Source organism: Phaethon lepturus, unplaced genomic scaffold (genome assembly GCF_000687285.1).
Source record: "Phaethon lepturus isolate BGI_N335 unplaced genomic scaffold, ASM68728v1 scaffold9951, whole genome shotgun sequence".
NCBI lineage: Eukaryota > Metazoa > Chordata > Aves > Phaethontiformes > Phaethontidae > Phaethon > Phaethon lepturus.
Window position 1 is genome coordinate 24046 of NW_010519853.1, and position 22983 is coordinate 47028.

Genomic DNA, 22983 nt, shown 5'->3' on the forward strand with positions numbered 1-22983 from the left:
GGGAGCTTAGGTACTAAAGGTCTGACCTGATTACCATCTACAGAAAGGTGGAATCAGAGCTGGCCCTGAATTATGTCTGCATGAAACTTCTGTCACTGAGAGAAGACTTAGTACCTGATGACCAGTCTTGTCCCCTTTTAAGTCAGTAACACGAGCTGTGTCAGGCCTAAAGGACAGGAGATCAAGAACATCAATGTCTTGCTTGACTGAAATATGTGTGGAATTTTGTAGAAAGATCTGTGAGACTTAGTAATTTGTCTCTCCCCTGGGATACTCCCAAGTGTGAAAGTGTCCGTTGCTCACAAAAAACAAATGTATAATTGCATGATCGGCTGATGAAATCAAAGTGAGATTGCTGGCAGCCTTCTACCTGTGTTTTTCTAGCATTAGCATTCTAGCTTTGTCACCTCTGATCAGGGGAAGGTAAATCCTTCCTTTTATAAGAAGCAGAGACACTTTCCCTCAGTACATAGAATAATGACCTCTTCTGTATATTATTCATATTCCTGTCTTTGTACTTGTCATTTTGCTATATCCTTGGTTGTTGTATACCCCGTAACCCTTCGTGGTTTTATCTAAGGCCTTTCGAACAAGGAAGTGAATGGCTTAGGGGATGGGCAGAGGTTTGCTAAGGCGTTAAATAGACTGGCATACATAATGTGCAGGTCCAGTAACACCACCGTCTGTGGCTGCTGAGCATCCTCCTCAGCTTTCTGATAGGTAAGGGCCAGTGCTAAAACATCCCTCACAGTGACAGACTGCTTGTTACAGTAACAAGGGGAGGCCTGTAGACCAGGTTTTTCTTGCCTCTTTCTAGAAGTACTCTGCAGAATAGCATAGAAATGGAATGGAGGATCACTGCAAGCCCACACTGCTTTTCTTTGGTTTCTGGCCCAAAAAAGAATGTGCAGCAACTTTGCTAGTCCCGAGCATCTGAAAATTATGAATCAGGGGCCCTCAAATTAGGAGGGAGCAGCAGGAGGACGTATAATGATATATATTAGCACTCTTTTTGTTCAGTGACCAGTGCTTGAACCATTATAATGTACTCATGACGTTTCCAACCTTATCTCCGCAGCCTAAGACTCTTGTCTCTGGAGATGGCTTTAACTATAAACAGAAATTGCGTAGGAGGTTGGAGAACTTAGGAGGGCATGATCGAGGTCCTGTAGCAGCACTTCAAGTCTGATTGCAGGGGACCCTCTGTGTGTGTGCTCACCTATCCATGCATGCACTCGTTTACCCAGCGTTTCATTTAGAATGCTATTAGTCTGATATAGATAGTGTTGGGAGTAGCTGCTTCAGCATTTTCAGAAAGCAAATCCTTTGCTGCTGCTGAAGCCTGTGCAACCCTAAATCAGGTGCTTGTGTTGTGCCCTGTCATATGCTATTTAGGTCTAGTGCGTTTCTGCTGCAGCAAGCTGAAACAAAATTATTTTCATCCCTGCAGTTAGTAACCAGCTACAGTTGGATGAATTGAAATGACTTTTGGGGAGAGCCATCGAGGGGAAAAAGACTCCCCAGGAGATGATAGAGGGAATGTGACTTATGTTGGTTTGTAATCCTCACAGAGAGGAGGAATAAACACAATGGGAGTTATAAATGCATTGATCTGTTTTATCTTGTGGGTGTTTTTTCTTGTTTTAAGTATATCATGACCTTAATATCTGCGTCAGGAACAAGCTGTTGCCCCTGGCTTTCACCGACAGCTGGTTTTCTTTTGATTCATCCCAGAATCTTCCCGCTGATTCCTGCAATATGTCAAAGAAGCGCAGCAGTTTGTTGACCTCTCAGGACTTCGCTCTGTTCATTATGGCTTCAAGAGTCCACAGTTGTCCTGGAGTGCAGGCTCAGCCTCAAAAAAAAAAAAAGGGGGGGGGGGGGGGTGTCTTTAAATGGTCCCGTTGAAATGGCTGATGAAAGCCCAAGGGAACCGTTGCCCTTGGGCATGTCCAACAATGGTTGTTGAGATAATGTCCATGACCTAAATGGGCTGGGCAGATTAAAGGTGTAAAACCTGGTCCTGTAACTGTACAGCAATGAACAGAAGGCTTGTGATTTCTAATGCACACGCAGCTGCCCGCGCACTCCTAAGGCAACCCCGTCTCCATGCAAAAACTCCTCAGCCTTCTGAAAAGGGCAAAGAGTGCCTTGTTTAAAAAAGTGTCAAGTCATGCTTTTATTTTGATTGCAGTTCTTGTTCCCTTTCATTCGTGCTGGTGAGTTTCTATAGGAAAAGCCCTTCCTTTGATCGTCTGTAATTAGTATTAAAGATGGCTTTGACAGCCCTCTGTGGGCAGAGAAGGCAGAGTCGGCTGAGATGCTCTGCAGCAGTAATTGCTGTTACAGTTGGATACTTGAGCCGGGACTAAGACAAACCAAACAAAAGGGAAAGTAACTTCCGAGTGAATTGCTGCCTGAGCTCTTGTACCTAATCCTGTGGTGTAACAGCCCTACAGCTGGACAGGCTCATTTCTCTTATAGTTGGTATTTATTTCTGGTTTTCTATAGCAGGAATTGGACACCACTTACCTAATGTGAAAAGACTTTAAGGGGCTCTCTTTGTTGGAATATATTAGTCAAGGTTATTTAGATCCAGCCAAGACAAGTCAGCTTTCTGACAGTGTATCCCAAAGCCAGAAACAGGGTGTTCCGAAGAGGAGCAGGCAACTGATTAGGAGGGATAGCAGGCATGAGATGGAGACATAGTTTCTCCACTAAGGAATTGTGTAGGAGTTGAGAGAAATTTTTCATTTAACTTAGCAAATGCTTTTGGACACGAAAACTTCCCGGTCTAAAGAGGGCCCCTCATTGTCTGTGTTTTTATCATCTGGCAGCCTCAGTGAATTGGCCATGAGTCCATGCTTATTGAAAACAACTGTATCATTTTGGGGGGCATTATGTTTCTTTTGGAGAACAAAACAAAATAAAATAGATGCCTTTGCACTGTGATGCGACACAACTGCAAACCGAGGTCAGACAAATAGGAAGCTGAAGGTCAAGGACTGGATTCAGGATTCTCTTTCAGTGCAGCTGAAGGAGAGCAGGGATGGATGGGTTGGAATTTGAACTCCAACTCAGTGGTGACTTGGCTGGTTGAGTCAAATTTCTAAATGAAAGAGGAAGGTGAAAATAAATGTGAGAGAAGTGAAAAAGAAGCGTTACAAGAGGGGGTGCAGAGGTATACAAAGCCAAGAGAAAGCAAATGTGGAGGGACAGGCACAGAAAAGACAAAGTGGAGAGAAACAAGAAAACCTTGTGTATGAAGCACTCTGCGTGTGTATCTGTGGATGAGTGTATACATGCACATACAAAGTAAAACCCACCAAATTTTGAAATACTTCTTAAAGATTAGAAAATGATGTCTGTCTCTATTCAGTCACTTCTGGAAAAAAAGAGAAATATTGGTTGAAATTACAAAGAAGCTATAGGAGGATGAGAATAGTTTTCTACATTACTTGAACTCCCTGAGCCACATCCCATCTGTAATTTATTAGCGTTGCTTTCTTGCTCCTGAGCCACATGAGCTTCCATCCCGTGCCCTGCCTGCCCACTGGCACTGACTGGCCATGTGGTGACCCTGTGGAAACCCATGTATGCTTTATGCATCTGATCCAAGGGCCTTGAGGTCAGCAGGAGTATTTTTGCTGATTTACTGAAGTGTCAGGGGCTTCAGATCTGTACCTAAATACACAACCTACCAGCAACTGCCTCAGGGCACAAGGATTTGTGTTATTGCTGGGTAAACTTAAAGCATGAAAGAACCCAATTTGGAGGCTGTAGTACAGATCACTGCCAGCATTTACTAGGTTAAGACTCAATTCAAACATAAAAGCCAGCAGTTCTGTCTGCTCTATCCTCCTAGACCATCTTTGCAGTGTTTCTGTCACACTCTAGCATGCAGGTTACAACACAAGGTGTGCTTGTTCTGAAAAAAAATCAAGAATAGCAGCAGTGTTAATGTGCCTTAAAGTGACTATATACAAGTGTGAGGATTATTGATGAGCAAAGAAAGAACCGTTACCAAATATTGGAGTCATGGTACGAGGGATATAAAGGAAACGTGTTGTCATAGTCCTGTTTCATTCTACAGTTGCCTTTCTTAGCAGCCTTTCCACTTTGTTGATTGTGGGTTTGGCGCTCATCTATGCCAAAACGTTGCCCCTGGTTGGTGCTGCTCGGTACTTTAAAGCAAGAGAGAGAGGAGGCAGGACTAAATGGATGGAAGCACGTGTTATTTTAACACCCGCAGAGTCAGCAAAGTCCCTGCTGTCTGGAGGGAGTTCTCTCCAGGGCAATGGTAAAATGGTCCATCCTTGGGTCAATTTAAGTTAGATTAATTAGAGTACAAAAGGGACAATGCTGCATCTTGGGGATGAACCACACGATAATCAGTCTTCTTTCACCGCTTGTACAAATACCTAGCATAGTACATAACATTTGAAACAATTATTTGACTGAATGGCTCTTCTCTTTTTTGATGTTTTAAGGACACTTGCCCCTTCCTCTTTCTAGCAGTTGGCCTCAGCAATATTATATTTCCCTAAAGGAAAAGGGAACACAGCCCTCGGAGCTGCATGGCTGATGGCAAAATTGTATTCATGACAGCTGCTGAAGGGGGAGTGCGGATGGGATTAAAAACACAAAGGGACTGCACGGGAAGATTACTTCAGAAAGTCACTTGGGGTCTAAGTAATAATCCTAATAACCACTGCAAACAGTAAGTATTTTCCTCAGCACTGCTATTGCTTTGCCAGCTGGGGGAATGTCACAAATATGCAGCTTAGAGATTTTTTTTTTTGTAATAATAGAACCCCCATGTAGTAGGGAATATAATCTCAAAGCATTTACTCATCTAAAACGTGTCTCTGGTCCTATAAGATAGATCTGTGGAGGCAGTGTGCTTGTATTTACCGTGTGCAGCTGAATCTGCAGTCTGGATTCACCCTGATAGGTTTTTTGTTTACTCAACACTCATCTCAGTCTCTCTATTCTGGCTCTCTCTGCAAGTGTGTGTTGGTGTGAGACCAATGCTTATTCTAACTCACTTTTCAACAAAGAGCAGACAGTGTGGTGTCCAATGTTTCCTCATATAAGGAATTTATAAATGAGTGTTCACTCAGATACTGATCCTGTAGCAAAGACTTTTCAGGGACTTTACCTAGATGTGATTATGCATCAACTTCTTTCAGTTCCTTGCAGAGACAGTGAGATGGATCTTTGACTTGTACCCGTTGGCTGTTTTGAGTTCCAATTATAAAAGAACCTTTCTACTCATTCACTCTTTAAGGAAATGGAAAGGGTAAGTCATAGAAAACTGAGAACCCAGACTGTCCCCTAAATTGCTAAGGTTAAGCATCTAAAATGCTTCGTATGAGGAGGACAACAGTTTTAAAGCACTGCTGGAAACACCTCTTGGGCACTGTAAGACTTTGGTATTCTCAGTAAGAGCTTCCCTTGCATTTCTTGTGAACCCAGATTTTTTGCCGATTCCATGAGTTACAGGTCAAGGGCAATGAAAAGGAGGTTGAAAAGAGTAGTCTTGTCCCCTGTGGCTTTGTACTCCCAAATTATATGTTCCCATCTGCTGGTTAATACTTACATTGTAAACTCTGAGGAGAAGGAGATCTTTCTGCACTGTACTTGGACAGTGCTTAGCACAAGGGGATCTCCATCCTTCCTAATCGGATTTTTGTGTTTTGTGATGCCAACCTCAAGTGTTACAAAAATATTGAGGATTAAAAAAAAAGAAGAAATATGGGGTTCTTGTTATTGAAAACACTTATTCTTCTGCTTTCAGTTTTCCCTCTTCTCCTTTTCTTAATAGCTGTGAAGATTCCTTCCAAATGACTCTGGGAGCTGAGGCTAAAAAATCTAAACCCTGCAATACTTCACATAAAACTGTGGGAGTTGTTGATAACTGCTATGTCCACAGAAATTCTTGAAGCTATGGATTGAGGAATTAAGAAAAGGAAGGTGTATGCTGAACTTGAGTTATTTGGAGCATGATTTTGCTTTCTTCTACTTTGAGCCATCTTGTCTTCTATCTTGTTACTGCTCTGATAATTTGAGCTCAGTAACAGTGGGTTTGCCACCTCAGTGGCCCCATAAATGCAGGTAGCCAAGGCAGAGGGCAAGTAGAGCTTCTGGCAGCCATTGCAAGAGCTCCCGTATGTTTTGAGCTCCTATGAGCCTGCTTCAGGTTTAAATACTCAACCCGACCAGTTGATTTGAGAACCCCTCAGTAATATCTGGGCTGAAATGTGATTGTTTCTCTGAAAGGAGGATGAGCTGGAGCTAAATGCAGTAGCAGCTCCGTGACAGCTTCTGTGAACGTCAGGAGTTTACAGTGTTTATCTTTGCTGGAGGCAGAATGTTAGCAGGTTGTAAATTCAGACTGGGTTTCCTCTCAGCTTGGAAGACAAATCCATATTCTCTGTGTTGTGTAGTTCCCTCCTGCTTTTATTTTTTTTTTAATTTTTTATATATATATGTGTGTATATATATATAAAAAATGGGGTTTTTCCTCCTGCCTTTCCTGTAATCCCTTAACTAGTGCCATTAACATTCAGTGCTGGAGAAAGCAGTTTTGCCAGGAGATATATTAGGAGATTAAATAGCTGTCTCTGTGGCTTAAGTAGTGGTATCCAAGCTTTACCGAAAGCATCTCTCTTTCCTTTTCTTTTAAAATAAATAATGGGATACCTGACACCTCAAGAGGACTGGTAATGCTAACAAAGAGTTAACCACAGAAATCAGCCCAAACCAAAGAACTCTGTCACCGGAACATCCCAAAGCACATTAGATTTCTTTTCTGGAGGGAAAAAAAAAAAAAATACAGCTGACAGCATCCACTTCGTGCCTTGCAGCTGAGCTCTTCAAGGCTTCCTAAGGGATAGGAAGCGCCTATTCCCATTGAAATAAGAGACAGCTGATTTTCCCAGGGTCTCAGGGAATTTCAGTTATGTAAGAAACACTACAGAAGAACAACCCCTGAGCAATTTCGGATCCCAGTATTCCTCAGCGGCAATGGAAGAAATTTATATAATTTTGATGGACAGTCACAAAAATACGCAGTTTTGGCGAAGCTGAATTCAGTCCAATTCAGCTGATAGAGGCGGTTTCAGAAATACTGAAATCTGCTCGCAAAATTAGACTTCTATTCAAGCTTAAGCATTGTGGCTTGGAGATTTTTAAGGATTTGATTACTGCAATTTCAAAGTAAAATATTTCAAATTTTTTTGTTTGACATGGCATTTTTTTTTTGAGGTTGTTTCAAATAGACCAGCATTCTAAGAAGTGAAAGGAAAAGGGGAAGGAGAGAAGAACAAGGACTAAATACTTAGATTGGCTGTTTTGACGTTTTAAAGGGTGTTTGCCCTTTTTTACAAAAGCTGTTTCCTGAAGGCATTTTCTGGATACCTCATGAGAAAGAAAATGCCTGAAGGAGAAAGGATGCTCTAAGGAGCAACATCTTCACTTTTACTAATGATTAGCCCATGCTGTAAATCTAGAAATCAAAGAAAAGAAAATTCTTGCATGGATGGCACTTTGGACTAGCCTTCTTAATGGGAACCGAATCTGAGATACTGCTGTCAGCAGTAATTTATTACCTAATGAAACTAGTACCTCAATTCTCTGGTTGAGATGGGACTCTCTTTTGCTGCTTACCAGTGCATATAGCTTGTAAATGAAAATCTCTTGTAGCAAAGAGGTGGTCATGTGAAGCCCTCGTGGAAATCTGCTTGCTAGAGTAGGACGGAGGCAAACGGGGCTCCTTTGGCTTGTGCGGAGTCCCGCAGGAAGCCTGGAGCTGATACCTGATCTCCCATATTCCTTAAGCAGAGCTGTAGCCGCTTAATCGCACTTACTCTGTCCATGTATTTTGCAAATTAAAGGAGCATATTTGAAAGGTCAACTTGGCTAACCAGGTCATATTCTTCTGTTCTGCTTTTGGCTTTTCAACTAAGGCCAGCAATGAGGCTTTTAATGAATATTGTTTTGCCAGGCAGATGTCTGTCCTGTTCGTTCAGAGCTGCGGCGAGATCTAGCAACTCATTCCATGAAAGATGAAAGGAAAAAGATTTACTTAATAAAACAATTCTTGCTTAATTGCTGTGGTTAGTCTCCTGCCTGGGTTTTATGGGTTCCTGCAGCTGGCTTTAATCTCCTGATTTACTCTGGGAACAAAGAAGGAAAGGAGTGAACTTAAATCAAGGCAGGAAGAAGTTGAAATTTTTTTGGCAGAACTCGGGAAGGTTAGAGACTTACTGTAAAGTGCAGCCCGCCAGGAGAGGCTCCCTGGGTTTGGGGAGATACAGTAAAATAATTTCTTACAATGTGACCTTTACCGTTAGTAATGTCAAGGGCTTCTACTACTCTGGGCAACTAAGGGAGGATTAGTAAAGAGTTGCAAGAAGCATTGAGGCTCCAAAGACGACTGACCAAAAGGGGTCAGTATTTGTTAAGTTGAAACACCAACTTGACATATAAACATGGGGATTTATGTTCGGAAATGCAGAGGATTTAGCACCAGCGTCCTGTCCCTCGCCCAGCATGGGGAGGTACGGCATGCCCACACTCGGCTCGTGTGACCCAGGGACTACCATACAGGTGAGCCGATCCCCCCGGTTAGACTGAACCTGCATCTGTCTCTAACATTTATGTTTCAAATACTTCCTAAAGAGAAGTTTTCCAGCACAGCAGCTTGGACAACAGATTTGAGCTGAAGAGGCTGTCTGTACAAAGCAGTGGCCACTGATCTAAAACCAGACTGCGCTCAGATCAAAGTACAGCATGCTGAGAATAGCATGGCATTTATGAGGAGCACAGAAGATGCAGAGCTCAGTATAACCCTCTGAAAACAAAAACTCTTAACAGGATCCAGAAGGTTTAGTGTCTGGAAAACTATTCCAGATATTATGGAGGTAGCTGATTATAGGAATTTAGTATCGATTTAGCTTTTTATTCTGTAGTGCAGCCTTGTCTACCCAAGCCACTGTGTAAACTTTCTGTTGGGGTGCAGTTTGACAATGCTGCTAACCCACAGAAAAGGTACCTGCTGCTGCTGAGGGTATCGCCCTGGTCTGTGTCTCCATGCCTCACTTCATGCTTCTGTGCTTCCCTGGCACTGACATTGCTGCTTATCTGATCTTGCAGTGAGCCACCCAGGCTGATTAAGGCTACCAACTTTTCTCACCAGTGAGTCAGCTGGATGTTCCAGGCTACAGAAAATATGGGAGTCCCCTGTAGAGCCAGGGGCTCCTAATCAGCTTCATGTGGTGTTACGTACCCGTAACTTCAGACTCTTCCTTTGCTGGTAGGTGACTTACTTGTGTCACAGCACACCCAGGCAATGCAGCCCCGCTTGGACCTGTGCTTTGAGGATGACTTTCTCTGGAATAAGAGAGGTGATGCTGTCCAATACTAGCATACGTCAGCAAAATCATATAGCATGTGAAGAACTGTGTGGAGTACCCAGCAGTCTGCCCTCCCTGTAGCACTGCTGCAGGCGGCAGAACCCTTCCATGGCCATAGCAGTTATGCAAGATTAAAATTTAAATTTAAATAGAAAACTATAATTTCAGCTCCTGAAATCAGAAGTCACATCTTCAGCTCTGGCTGTTGCTCATTAGTTGCCTTTCAATTACTGTCTTTATCAGCTGTATAGTGTAACATCTAAATACTGCTAAGTTTTCTTGTAATTTGAGGACAGTGAAATGGAACAGCTAGATTCTACTGTAGTTTATCAGAATGTATTAATTAGAAGCATCATTTCTAAGTTTGATGTGTTAGGAAGCTAAGGTGATAAATGGAAATCTTTGTATACAACTCAAAGCTTCTATTTGGAAATGAACTATTTGCTTGGAAATTGAACATTTACACAAGTGTATTTGTTGTGAGATTGTGTAAGTAAATATTTTTACTTGGTCTTGACAAAAATTAAGTGATGATTTCTAGGTAAACTGCTGGAGACTTCTTCTGTAATGTCTTTGAGATGCTGCTTGCTCTGCATGCCAGCAAAATGTTTTAGTTCTCCACTTGAGAGATTTAAAGCGGGACAGTTATTTTGAGACAGAGCTGAGGCAGAGGTTTCCTGTGCTATGAATTAATAACCGTAGAAGTTCAAGCAAGAAAGTCTTTCACTGTTCTGGCTACCATGTGTTCATAAAGCTTCAAACACCCGTTCAAATGGAGTCCTCTATCCAGTGTGGCATTGAAGCTGACCTCTGATATTCTGCGCCATTCTTAATGATGGTCTGTCTTTCATCTTTCCATTGCAAGGTCTGCTTTTGTCAAAAGATCAAAAACTGTGCTTACATTTCAGCACATAGACAATCAAACTCAAATAAATGAGCTGCTGCCCATAAGGTCCGTGCATATGTAGGTGGTTTGCTTAGCAGGGTCTGTGTTTTAGGTACAGAAAAAGGAAAGGGTGAGTTTCCTGAGCAGCAGACTTGGGGCCTTGGTTTAGTTACTCCTACCATGGAGACCACACAGCCAACGTGACGGAAGCAATTTAGTGACTCCTGTGGTAAATACACTAATTGTCTAGAATAACGTTGGAGAGGAAGATATTTACTCCACTTTGGGTGGAAGTCCAAGCTGACAAGTTATGGCTGGTGGATACTTTCAGGTTGTAGAGCTGTGCAGAAAAGCCTCTGTATGAGGACAACCATCTACCCATGAATAAGCAGACATGGCAAAGGGGAGAGTTTTTGAATTGGAGTGGAGGATGGCACACTAAGGAAACCTGGAGTACTTTAGCTGTTTGTCATCTCTCTATTGTCACCATACCTGCCTTCCTTAAGTAAACATGGTAAATGTATATGTACTGCATAGATTAGGTGGGTAAATACAGGAGACTGGCAAGCATTTTGGCCTCCAGGTCCTTGGTCTCAGGATTTATTGAGGTAGTATAACTTACAAATTTTTAGGTACAAGGTTGGCACTATTGATTTAAAAAATTAATATTTAATCACAAGCATACAACAAGGTCAATGAATCTTTGGTAACGAATTAAATAGGCTTTTCCTTGCTAGCACTCAAACACTGAGTAAGTAAAAATTTAAGTGAAAACATTTGTAGCATATGTGTACAGACTGCATTTAAAAATGTATGGGGCTCAGTACTATCTGACTTAATTCTGATTCATTCATTGACCTTGTTATATAAAACTCAATGTCCTTTTTAGAGGGAGAGTTGCAAATTGTGCTTCTGCATATTTATTTAGGAAGTTCAATCTTCTGGGTGTTCATACCCTAATGCCAGTGCTAAGTGCAATCACAACATTGATTTTTCTCACTAAACGTAACCTATTTTACCCTGGGATGGATTTTTTTTTTTTTTAATGGGCTTTATATAATGGCATATGTGAAAACCACTCAACTTAATGCCCCATACTGTAGTTAATTAACAAAATGGCATTGTAGCCATGGTCTGTCATCCCCTGGCAGTGTATTTTACCACTACCTTTGGCCATACAAAATGTCCGTCCTAATTAACAGGAGCCCAGGTATTGACTGTGTCAAGCTACATGGTGGAAAGAGCTATTTGCAGCTGCTGACAAAGTTGTAATTCTGTTGAAAATCCAAACATGAGGAAACTCATTTTGGTGTTATGCCATTTCAGAGTCCATCTCAAGGAACAGCTGAACAAAGTGTCTATATGATCAGCTTTTACTTCTCTCCAGTTGCTAAATAACGGTATCCTAAAATACATCCAAACATGTCCTAAAATACATGCTACCCAAAACATACAGATGGGTTTATACAGATCTCAAGATTAGTGGTAGTATTTTCTTATTAATGAAATGTTTATTTATTATTCATTTATTTGAACTGTAATATGCTGGAAAACTTAATGGGACTTAGAGCTTTAATGAACCTTCAGTAACAGATTTGATTCTCCCTTTACTTCTTCTGTTTTCATTTCTGAGTAATTCAACTGAAGGCATTAGAGGTGCATCAGGTTTGTGTTACAAATGAGAGAATTAAGCACTTACGCTTTTATGCTGAGAAAAAAGGTTTTCTTTTTCAATGCCTTAAATTGATTGTGTTTTGTCTCACTGTTGAAAAACTGCAAGGAGAAGACAAGTACTCTCCATCATTCATGACTACATTTTTAAAGTGTTTTAGTGTCTAAAGATGCAAAAAGATGAGTGTTTCCAAGGAACTTAGGTGATGAGTCCTCGTAAATGTTCAAGAAGATATCAACGGCTTGTTAGATGATGGTTTCTGCTCAATAACTAACATTTTGTGTAGCATAAGTATTTTAGAAAAACATGATCTTTTTACCATGCGTTAGCCTCTTTGCTATGGTGAAGCCAATTCCTGCTGAGTAGAGGCCATGGTGAATGTATTTTGATGGTGTGAAGTTAAGCAGCCCTTTAGTCATATCTCCAGCCTGCTGCTGGCAGAACGGATAAAGGCACGCAGTTAGCTGGCTCTGTCCAAAAAAGTGATATGTTGCCTTAGATCTGCATTCATGATACCACTCTCATTTCCTGATGGATTAGAAACATACATAGTAGTTAGCTTAAAACTGATATATTGAGCTTTCCATGCCTGAGCCACATTTGGAAGGTCACAGTCCTGAATGACTCTCTTGTAAACTTTTTACAATTGCTGTTTCCAACAGGGCAAAGGTGAAGAAAGGTGTAAACATTCTCAGTGCAAAGACAAGTGACCCCCGACAGTGGGACGTGAAACAAGAGGTGGGGAATGGTGGAAAGCATTCAACCACAACAGTTATTTGTCAGAGGATAGCACCAAGTTCAAGGAACAGGTATGAAACCTCATATTCTCGGCACATTAAACTCATTTATATCCATGATACCATTCATTGGTTGAAAGACTTAGGGCTTATATTACCACTACTCATAGCTATTAAACCTGTAGCCTGGAAATCTGGAGACACTTACGTTAACTGCGGTACCATCTGCTGATCTATAACAGGGCATCTCAGTTTCAGATAATAAAATTCATCAGTTTAAATTAAAAAATGAATAGAATAGGCCTATGTTGGGGGGGATGAGGGGGATTTTGGCATGGATATGAATATCCTTAATTTTAAAAGTTTTTACTGAACATAATTTTTTGCCTTGATAGTTTTGACCTTGTTTCTCTGAACATACCACAGCCTCTGTGCTTGGTTCATCAAGCAAGCAATGAATTCTTCCACAGTGAACTGCTCTAACTTTCAAGCATTGGTACAGGATAATTCAAACCTTTCAGTATTTAGTGTCTTGTATATAATACAGCAGAATCTCCTTTTGCAAATGGTTCCTTCTTCCAGAACTGGAGGTTCCTGTGCTAAGCCATACACTGTCAGAGGCAGAGCAGTGCACTCCTGGGAGCACTGGTATCAACTGGCCTGCCAGTGCCTGTGTTCCTGTTTAGTATGTTTCTACTGAGGCTAAGCTTGGTTGTTCCACAGACGTAAAAGCAGTGCTTGTTCAGTAAGTATGATTGTCTTCTGTAACACATAGTTATGTATTGCTGCTTTTGGTGGAAATTATTTTGCTCTTACTGAGTATCATCTTAATGAATTCGCACAACACTGCTATACATTAGTTCACACAGAGCATTTTCATTGTGGAGTTCGAGCAAGGCTTCCCTAGCTCTGCAGTTATTATTAGCCTCAAACCTGGGCTTATTGAAGAGTATCATAAAATCTTCGGTGGATGCTGGGTTGGTTATTGCTTTCCCATGCAGTCGGTTTGTACTATCTTCAGGCACAGAAAACCTGAGCAGATTTTAATGTTTGTATTCTGTGCCCCGTCAGAGTGCCTGGGAAATATTAGACTGCTTTAAAGTGTGGAAATTTCTGTTGTCATGAGCAGCTCACTGGTTCAATGTATTTACATTTGATATCATTGCAGTTAGTGAGATTTTCAGTGGAGAGTTTGTGGGGGTGGGTAAAGCGAAAGGAAAAATATATCATTTGAGCCTGCCAGAAGTAAAAAATAAAACCGTTTGAAAGGGAGGACATGGCTTTAGAACAGCATGTAACTGAGTGTATTTGCAACTGCGCAACTAAATAGTCAGGTTATCAAACCCCAAATTAAATCTTCTCAATCAAATTTGCATAAAGTCTAATTAACCCATAAAATATTTTTAGCACTAATTATGCAAATAAAAGTCAATGCTTTAATTAAGGCCTCTTTCATTTGTGTACGTAAATAGTCTCTGTCTTCTGAAAGCATGACTAACCTAGGCTTGAATGAAATGTTTGTGTACAAGGATACAGGGATAGGGAAACCTGGGCATGTGTGTACTGAGATCCCAGTGGGAAAGCATACAGTGCAGTGGGCATTACATTACTGAGTTTCTAAGTGTCACTTGGAGCCCTCTGTGCAGAGCACAAATATTCTATTAAGCTAATTTAATTTGGTTCAGAATTGCAAGTCCCTGATGGGATCTTTCTGTGCTGCCACCAGCTTTTTCAGGGTAGTTGAGCAGTGCAGTTCATTTGGGTGATGTGCGGTTCTGTAGCAAGGTCAGCATAGGTGTGAGGTACTGTTCTGGAGTTCCAGCATCAACACAGGCTAATCTTCTCTTGCAGCACACTCAGCCAACTCATAAATATGTTGGTTAATTTAAGCAGAGTTCCACTGTCTTTGCAGAAGAGCTTCTGAAAAGCAAGTAAATTAAAGTTTGTAGTTCTTGACAAGCTGTGTGAATGTTTATAAAGCATTCAAGAAGATCGTAGTATGTTTTTTCCCATGTTATTTTTCTTTACATGACCATTTCTAGCACAGCTCAGAGAATCAGGTAGCAGGAAAGGAGGGTGAAGGGTCTTCTACAGTTGTGCCTTGTCACTCTGCTGCAACCAACAGGAGTAATTTGGCTCTCCCCTTGTATTGTCACATGTCCCCAGCTGATTCTCATCAGGAGAATTGCATTGGAGTGCTGCCTCCTACAAACTATTTTGTGTAGCCAGATAAACCTACATCGAGGATTCATTCTGGTCATACTGCAGAGAGTGATGTATTGAGTTGTTAAGCACGTGAACAGGAAATTCTGCCCTTTCTCTGTGTGCTCTCATTTACTCGGGAATCTCCCTGACGCACCATGGAGTACCATTGCCCTCTTTCCCCTTCATATCCCTGGAAACAAGTGCCCGTACTCAATACAACTACTCATTTTCATTGCCACGTTGCTTTTCTTTTCTTGCACGTTTCTACTATTGTTAGTGTATGGATACAATTACATTGTAAGCACTTTGAAACAAGCAGTTTATATCTTAATGCAACACCACTTAGCAGCTAATATAGCTTTCACATTATATAAATAATAAAAAGGGACATATTTTAGCTACATCGCATCAATAATTGTTTACAGTTAAATCTTGAGAATTTAAGTGGGTCACGCTTTTTTACTTTTTTAAGTAATATTTGTTCTCTTTGTATTTGTGCTGCTAAAGCCAAGAGCTATCGCTTCTTAACTTAGATTTATTCAGAAAGACTTTACCACTATAGCAAGTAACTGAAAACAGCTTGAAATCAGCAGTGTTTGTGTGCCTCATAATGCAATTTGTGCTGAGATTCAAGTAGCTATTGATGAGGATAACAAGTGTTGATTAGTGAAAACAAGTCTTAGACTCTTGCTTGGTCATTTGTTTTCCCTTGTTGTTTTTCGTTTCTGGAGGAAAGCTGGTAGGTTTGAAATGTGTCCTCAGGGTAAATGAAGAGATATTTTTGGTTACTATTATAACCATTTCCATATTGTAATCTTGCCTCTGTTTGGTTCCAGCCTAAGGCTTGTGTGGTTGATTTATGATGTGTACCGCATCTACCCTGAGAACAGCTTCTGTGAAAGGGCTCGTATTTGCTCTGTAGTTTATTCTGGATTGCCACCACAGGGTATAAGAGCTGTTCCAAGACAGAGCGAGGGTTATTTTTAACCTAAGTAATTTTCATTGTCTTTTTTTTTAATAGCATACCTCCACCAGCTGGTATGCTGTCAGCTGTGGGGATGAGAGAGATGGATTAAAGGTAGAAGCAAGGAGGGTTAGGGGAATTTCTTAAGCTGGCTTCTCTGCCAAAGCCAGAGCATCCTAAAACTGTGGTGTCAAGAAGCAGCGACTGGGGCTAATCTAGGCCTAACTCCTCTTGCTCCTGCAAACCTGGAAGTGGGCTGGAGCAAGCTGCCTTCAGTCTGTTCCTGGGCTGATGTTTCTGCCTATGGATGTTGTACTTCGTTTGCAGCGGAATGGAGTCACCCAGTGCTTTTGATGTCTGTCAGCCGGGTAGAGAAACTGAGTGTGGGAGAATGGAGAGACGTTTAGAAAAACTGGCATAATGGAAAACTGCTGTGATGTAGCACTTTATCCTCTTGGCCTTGAACCTTTTGAGAGGCCCGTGGGCTTACAGCTCTCCAGCCATCTGTCTGATAAAGAGGCAGACTCGGGAAGAGTGCTTCCAGATGTTATGTTTATGTTTCAGACTGTGTCACAATCACTTATACCCCCGCCACACGCGCACACATTTTTCTAGTTGTTTGTTGGGATTTTTTAACACTGTCTGGGTACAATTGCATTCACATGGAAGCAGCTAATGATGTTACTGGGCTGTGTTTCCTTTCATCAGGGCATGGAGGAAAGCAAAAAAGCCGTCACAATTCTGTGCAGGTCCCTCCTCTGTCTGGCGGCACCATATGCTGCCAAGGGATGTCAGTGAAGGGAACTCTTTTGTGACTGAAAAACAGAAGTAAAGCGTGTATGTACAACATGCCTTAAACTTGAAAAACTGTTATCTGTGTGGTGTGTGTGTCTGGCCATACCTGAAGACAGTCAGTCTGTGCTCAATGCATGGACAAAGAGAAGAGTATTCGCACATTATGAGCAGAGTATTATTAATTTTTTTAGAATCTGGGTCATCTTTCCCTGGCACAGTTTTGGGTCAGAGTGGTTTGCAGAGCTCAGCAGAGTGGCAGCGGTGCCTGCTGACCTCAAAACTTTGCAGTCTGAGCAGAGGACACTGGGTTTCACAAGAACTCGGAGGTTTGGTGCTCCTGGGTCAGGATTTTTTCATTACAGTTGTTTATCCTTCTGACTGATAATTGAGGCAGGATCAGAGCTGAAATGGCACATGCCACTACTATAGTAGTAGGTGCTTGGGAAGTTGTATACGTCTTCAGAAGGTCACATCTGTGTCTGCAGAAACTGATTTGTACGAACTGTAGAGATACTTTGGGAGGAAGACATTAGCAGTGGATTTTTTTTCCCATTGAAGCCCCAAACAGAAACAATTTCCATTCATTTATGAGAAAGTCACATATGAACAAGCATTATGGCCTCCTGAGTATTTTGTTTTAAGCACCATGCATATGTTGGTGCAAATTAGGTGCAGTCTTTTAGGCTGATGGCAAATTACCTGCGCAACCCTCAGAACTTCCAAAGTGAGTCATTCCTGTGATGGGCATCTGTCTGTTTAGAATGACACATGGGAATGTATGCATGTAGCTGTCAATAACAGTATTGGGAATAATACAGCTAGGCCTTCACCTACTGCTTTAAAGATCCTTTCCCTCCACCCTTTCTCATCTGATTTCCCAAATAATTTATCTCTGCCTTCTGTCTTTGCATTTTAAGATTTCTCTTTATGTAAGGATGCCTGCTTCAGGTCAAATTAGGGCACAGATGTCTCCAGCGGATGGTGTGGGTGCCAGAGATACACTGGACATCTGCACATATGGTGGAGGATCAGCCAGCTGTGCCTTGTAACAATATCTTTTCTAGGGCACAGAAGACTAGGGTTAGAAGGTTGCTTCCCAAAGGAGCCTTTCATATGGCTCCTCTTTTGCTGCTTTGAATGTCAGGAGTGTTTATCAAAGCCGCGAGCTGGGACGGGAGGAAAGATGAAGAATGTCTCTTGTGCCTCTTTGAGGATTAGGCTGCCTGCAGGAAGGAGGTGGATGCTCCATTGCCTCGCTCGCTCTGTCTGCTGCAGTGTCTAAGCAAGTGTCTGCACAGACTGTCTTGAGAGCAAGTATTTGTTTCTTACACCCTGCTGTCTTACTGGGTACTTGCGGGAGCAGGGCAACATGTTGAACCATATGAATCCTGAGTGGTTTCGACTTAATGGGCAGCCCTCACTTGCATTAAGCAAAAGTGAATTCCATGGGAGCCCTCATGGACAAGGACTCTCACCGAGGCTGAAGGACCCTTTCTTTTCAATACTTTCAGTAATGCAAGTTCAGAAAGATCAAATTTGAGATAACTATAGCAATTGTCATGGCAACAACATACCTCTGTCTAGTTTTCATCTAGCACTTACCACGGTGAGGCCCTGATCCGTAACTAGAGTGTTGGCCCTACCATAATCCAACAACACTATTACTAGGCAATGGTTTCAATAGAAATTTGTGTTTAACCTGTCATCAGCATAAATAGCTGCTTTCTATCAGATAAAGGCTGAGTCAGAAAACCAAGAGGGTCTGCACAAGTGTTGCAGAAGATACAAACTGAAAGTATTTTCTTTATTAGGTATGTCACAACATTCTTCTGTTTGAAATTCACATCAAGATGTTATAATCTAAGATGAGATTTTTGAAAGCCAAGAGATCTTTGTTAGGAGCCGTTGAAATGAATTTTCATTTCACATTTCAACAGAATCAGTGTTAGACTCGGTTCTGACCATTCAAAAAATACTACATTAGTCTTTATAGATAACAACATAGTATTAGCCAAGGAGTAAGGCATTCCCATGAGTTTTCTCTCCAAGAAAATAAATTAATTAATAGAGATGAGATAACAAAATGCATGAAATGAGATCTATCCATGATCTCTACACAAGTTCCAGCCCAGTTGCAATAAATTAATTTTTTGTATTTTTTGTCTACTTTGGAGTTCCTGGGTCTGTTGGGAAGCAGAAGGGCTGAAGCACCAAGAAAAAGGTCATTCTTCACATATTTCTTGCCCAAATGAAAGCATCAAATTTGTTTGCTCAGCAAATCTGTATAGTTTGGGAAAACTTTTTACGTGCTTATCAAAACCAAATGCTGGAGGCTTAACCGATGCATGCAATAACCCAGCCTTGCTGAGAAAGCTGCCATCAGTGCCTCCCCTGCTTTCCTGTCAGATTGGATATATTGTTTTATTTCATTATTATGTAAATAGAGCAGAGCCCCACACATTAAATAGAATAGGATGTACAATCATGGAATAATGGGACAACAGGTTTACATCCATTCCAAATTGAGAGACGGGTTCAATAATAACTGTAATTCCTGATGTCCAGGGTGAAATTATGTTTTGATATCTGACAAAGTAAGCATTTCTCAGAGAGTGACTAGAAAACATATGGTCTACTTTTCAGCCTTTTACTTATGTCTAAGCATGTGTTTTGCAGAGCTCCTGGAATATGCAGTCGGAAAGGCTGGCTGTTCTACTTGCATCTTCTGCCGAGAGCTGCTGTGTTCTTGCCTCTTGCACACAGCGAGCGCTATTGCTTTCCATTTTAACAAGCTGTAATTCATCGCAAGCTTGTCTGTGAAAATATCCTTCTGATGCAGCACACTCACGGACTGATACTTCTGTTAGTTTTTCATCTTTGCACTTTAAATCGTGAGTTCTAATTTGGGGTGAGGTCCGCTCTTATTTTTCCGTGAGAGCTGGCATGGTTCGGATGTTTTAGCAGCTATTGTAATGCAGCCTTCCTTGTGATTTGGAGGCAGCGGAAGATAAGAGACAAAAGATGTAGCACTGGGGGGGGAGGAATTTTGTGCATGTGTATTTTTTTCTCACACTGTCTTTGAAGCAGAAACATCTGCTGAAAGCCATAAACAGCTGAGTTCAGCAATACCTCATCAGGCTGCCAAGCAACTCTGCTTTCCTCTGTAACTTGCGCAGCAGAGGAAATAAATCAGTCAAGCAATAAATAACGAAGAAAATTTAGGAAAAAGAGCCAAAAGCCAAACCTTTCTAGAATAAAGTGAATAAGATCTTTGTTAGTATTCGGCGGAGCAAACTGAAATATGTTTCTCACACATGTTAAGCTCTCTACACCAGTGCTGCTTGAGGAATTTTGTAATAAAAAAACTCCTCTGAACTCAAGATGCTTAAAACTGGTCAGGAGAGACCTCTGGAAAATAGGCTACAATCTCATAAAAGACAATTAGATGATTTTAAACATTTTTCCCATCTCATGCCTTTGTCAGGTCAGTAGCAGCTAACCAGCTGATGATGGTAAAGTATCACCGTTTATCTGAGACCTTTACATTTCCTTAGGCAAAGCACGATATATTAGACAGGTGAACCATTTGTGTCTGCACTGGCTTACTGAGATTTACTTTTACACTCAAAGTTATTTTAGTTTGATGATTTACTGCCTATTTAAAGTACAGATAAAAATCTCTGTTTCTTTTTTTTTGTTGTTACATAATAATGGCGATTCCTTTATGAGACAGGTGGAAAATTATTATATAGATGCTAAGTCTTTGTTGTTAATCTTGTAAGTTAAGCAAGGTTGGTAAGAAAACCAGCAGCTGATGGTAACTGCTGACTCAGAGGATTTTATGGCGTGCTGCTGGTGCTGTGGGCTCCTACTGCCCGCTTGTAGCAGAGCTCTCCCTCCAGTCACCATTCCCAGCTGTCACTTTGGTTCTGATCGTTAAGTTCTATTCCCAGTTGACCTGGGTATGTAATTAAATAAGTGGTGTTTCTTGTATACCTGCAGTGAGGGGTGGTTAAACACTACTCCTGCTGCCTTCTTTGTCCAGAGACCACATTGTCTGTCTTTTGTTGCTGTACCTCTCGCCAGGCCTAAATAATAGAATGACAGAACTCGGGTGTTTTTTACACACATCATTTCTTTTCTCTCTTTTTAAAATTCAGGATGAGTTTAAATGCATTTCATTAGCCTCTGCCATTAGGTCTATCGCATATGCTCCGCTTGGAGATAGTTGTAATGAAAAAATAATTTTATAAGCACATTAAAATTATCACTTAAAATCACTTACATGATTAATACAGGGTTTATAGAGGAAGTTGAGTCTTCAATAAACACTTGGCAGACTTAACTGTTGTCTCATGAACACCAGTTTTACATTGGTTTAGCTCCACTGAGTTGAATGAAATTAATCTACTGATTCTCACTTTTGTAATTTAAACCAGGATCATGCCTTACACAACCATAAGATGTTTGTTTAAACTGATTTGCGGTATCCAGTTCTGCGATGACAAATACATGGGTTTGAATGCCAAAGCAGCATGAGGTCCTGAACCTGAACAATTGACCTGATCTGACGGGTCGTGTTAGCGCATCGGTCCAGGTGTGCGTGCTTCTCCGAGACACTCACATCTCAGGCTTAGAAAACCTTGCTCTCTTCTTCTGGTTATCTTCTTAGAAAAATGTTTGCAATAGCTGGGCTACAAATATAGCTCTGTTCCTACAGCTCTCTAGTATTTTTTTCAATATTTCCGTGCACTCTTGTCTGTCCTCTGCTCTCTGTTATACTGGTAGGCTTGCTGAAGCAGGCAGCATGTTCACTATTTGTATAATATGCAGCAGGGTCATAGCCTATAACAAGGCTCCTACTCTTAATAATAGTCATCTCCTATATCTGGTTAATTCTGTGTGTCTGCATGAAAATTTTTGAATGGATCCATTTTTTGGTGTGAAGCGTGCTTGAAACTTTTGCAGGCTGATATGGGGATAATACTAATTCGTTGCATAACTACTAATTGGCCACGTTAGCAGTGCTTCAGACTGAATGAAGCAGCATCATTATTGTTCTGCATACACTTTAGAGCATATGAGCACTGTTAGCAAACACAACAGTTCATGTAATTCAAGCTGGACATAACACAACTCAGCAAAACCAAGGATTTCTTGCATTCTGTTATGATGGATTCCATTCAATTCCCCCTGCACATTTTACATGGTAGATAGAGATAATGCATGCTTTTTTACAAGCTTGGAAAGTAAAAATCTTTGTCTATTATAGACAAAGCGGCTACTGTAGTCTAAAAAACTAGCTTGCATCAGAGATCATTGCAGTACTCCACACACAATTGTCTTACACAAGAAGGAGTAGTTGCTCTATTGGCTTCTATAACTCATCATTTGCAAGTCATAATTTATCTATGGTTCAGGCTGCAGGGACACCTGTGGTATTTCACGTTATGGAAATGAAGGAAGATCTTGCTTTTCTTCACTGTCACTTCATGGTGAATATCAGCAAATACAGACGTTTTCAAAAGCAACCTTTTTTTTTTTTCAGAGCTGTGCAGCCAGAGTCCCTTAAGTGTAAATCAGTGTAGAATTTGTCTTGCTGCGTCAAGTGCTTGTATGAATCACCTGGTTTGAGTTGGTTTTTGTTACATAAATTTGTGGGTTGGAGGGGACATAGGAAGTGTTTGGAGGATAGTGTGTGTTTCCTGGCAATTGAACAAGGTAGAGGTGGGCTGTTCTTTTGAAATGCAGTAGATGTCTGTGAGTTCTCAAAAAAATTTGGCTGTGGTCCATCAAATCCCGGCTAAATAAGACCCTTGGGGTTCTGTTTCTTTCAGTAGGTGATACTAGATGTTTCAGATCTGTAAGCATATTCTTTGGTAACACTTTCAAAATTAAGAATGAAAAATTAAATCAGAGTAGTTGTATTATACAAAAGTTGCCAGTGTTTTTCGAACGCGCTTTTTCCTTAAGCAAGGAAATTCAGTACTTTTTCCTGGAAAAATCTGTGATGTGTCCTTATTACTTTGAAGGGTCAGAATGAGGAGTGTCAGCAACTGGTACACATCAGTGTAGGTCTGCTAAAACAGTATATACCAGTTTGTCCCACTGTCATTCAGGAAGAACTCATAAAACTTTCCTGTTACTACTTTACCAACATGCTAGTAGTTTCATGGGGAGGTAAGTTTACTAAAGAAAACTGAGATGCTTGTTGTAGAGGTTTTTTTGATAGATCAGTGCTGAATTCCTGGTTGCTTGCCAGCAATTTCGGTTCCAGTTAAATTTCCAGGGATGAAACCTTAGCT

General features: G+C 41.1%; 1 protein-coding gene across 1 annotated transcript in view; it reads left to right on the forward strand.

The window, feature by feature from the left end:
- Window positions 1-12639: 12639 nt before the first annotated feature.
- Window positions 12640-22983, forward strand: part of TMEM132C (transmembrane protein 132C) — a gene marked incomplete at its 5' end in the record, with an annotated part of 92918 nt that continues 82574 nt past the window's right edge. Inside the window, one exon of the mRNA XM_010297184.1 lies at window positions 12640-12786. Coding sequence (XP_010295486.1) covers window positions 12640-12786 — 147 coding nt within the window. The remainder of the gene's footprint in view (window positions 12787-22983) is intronic.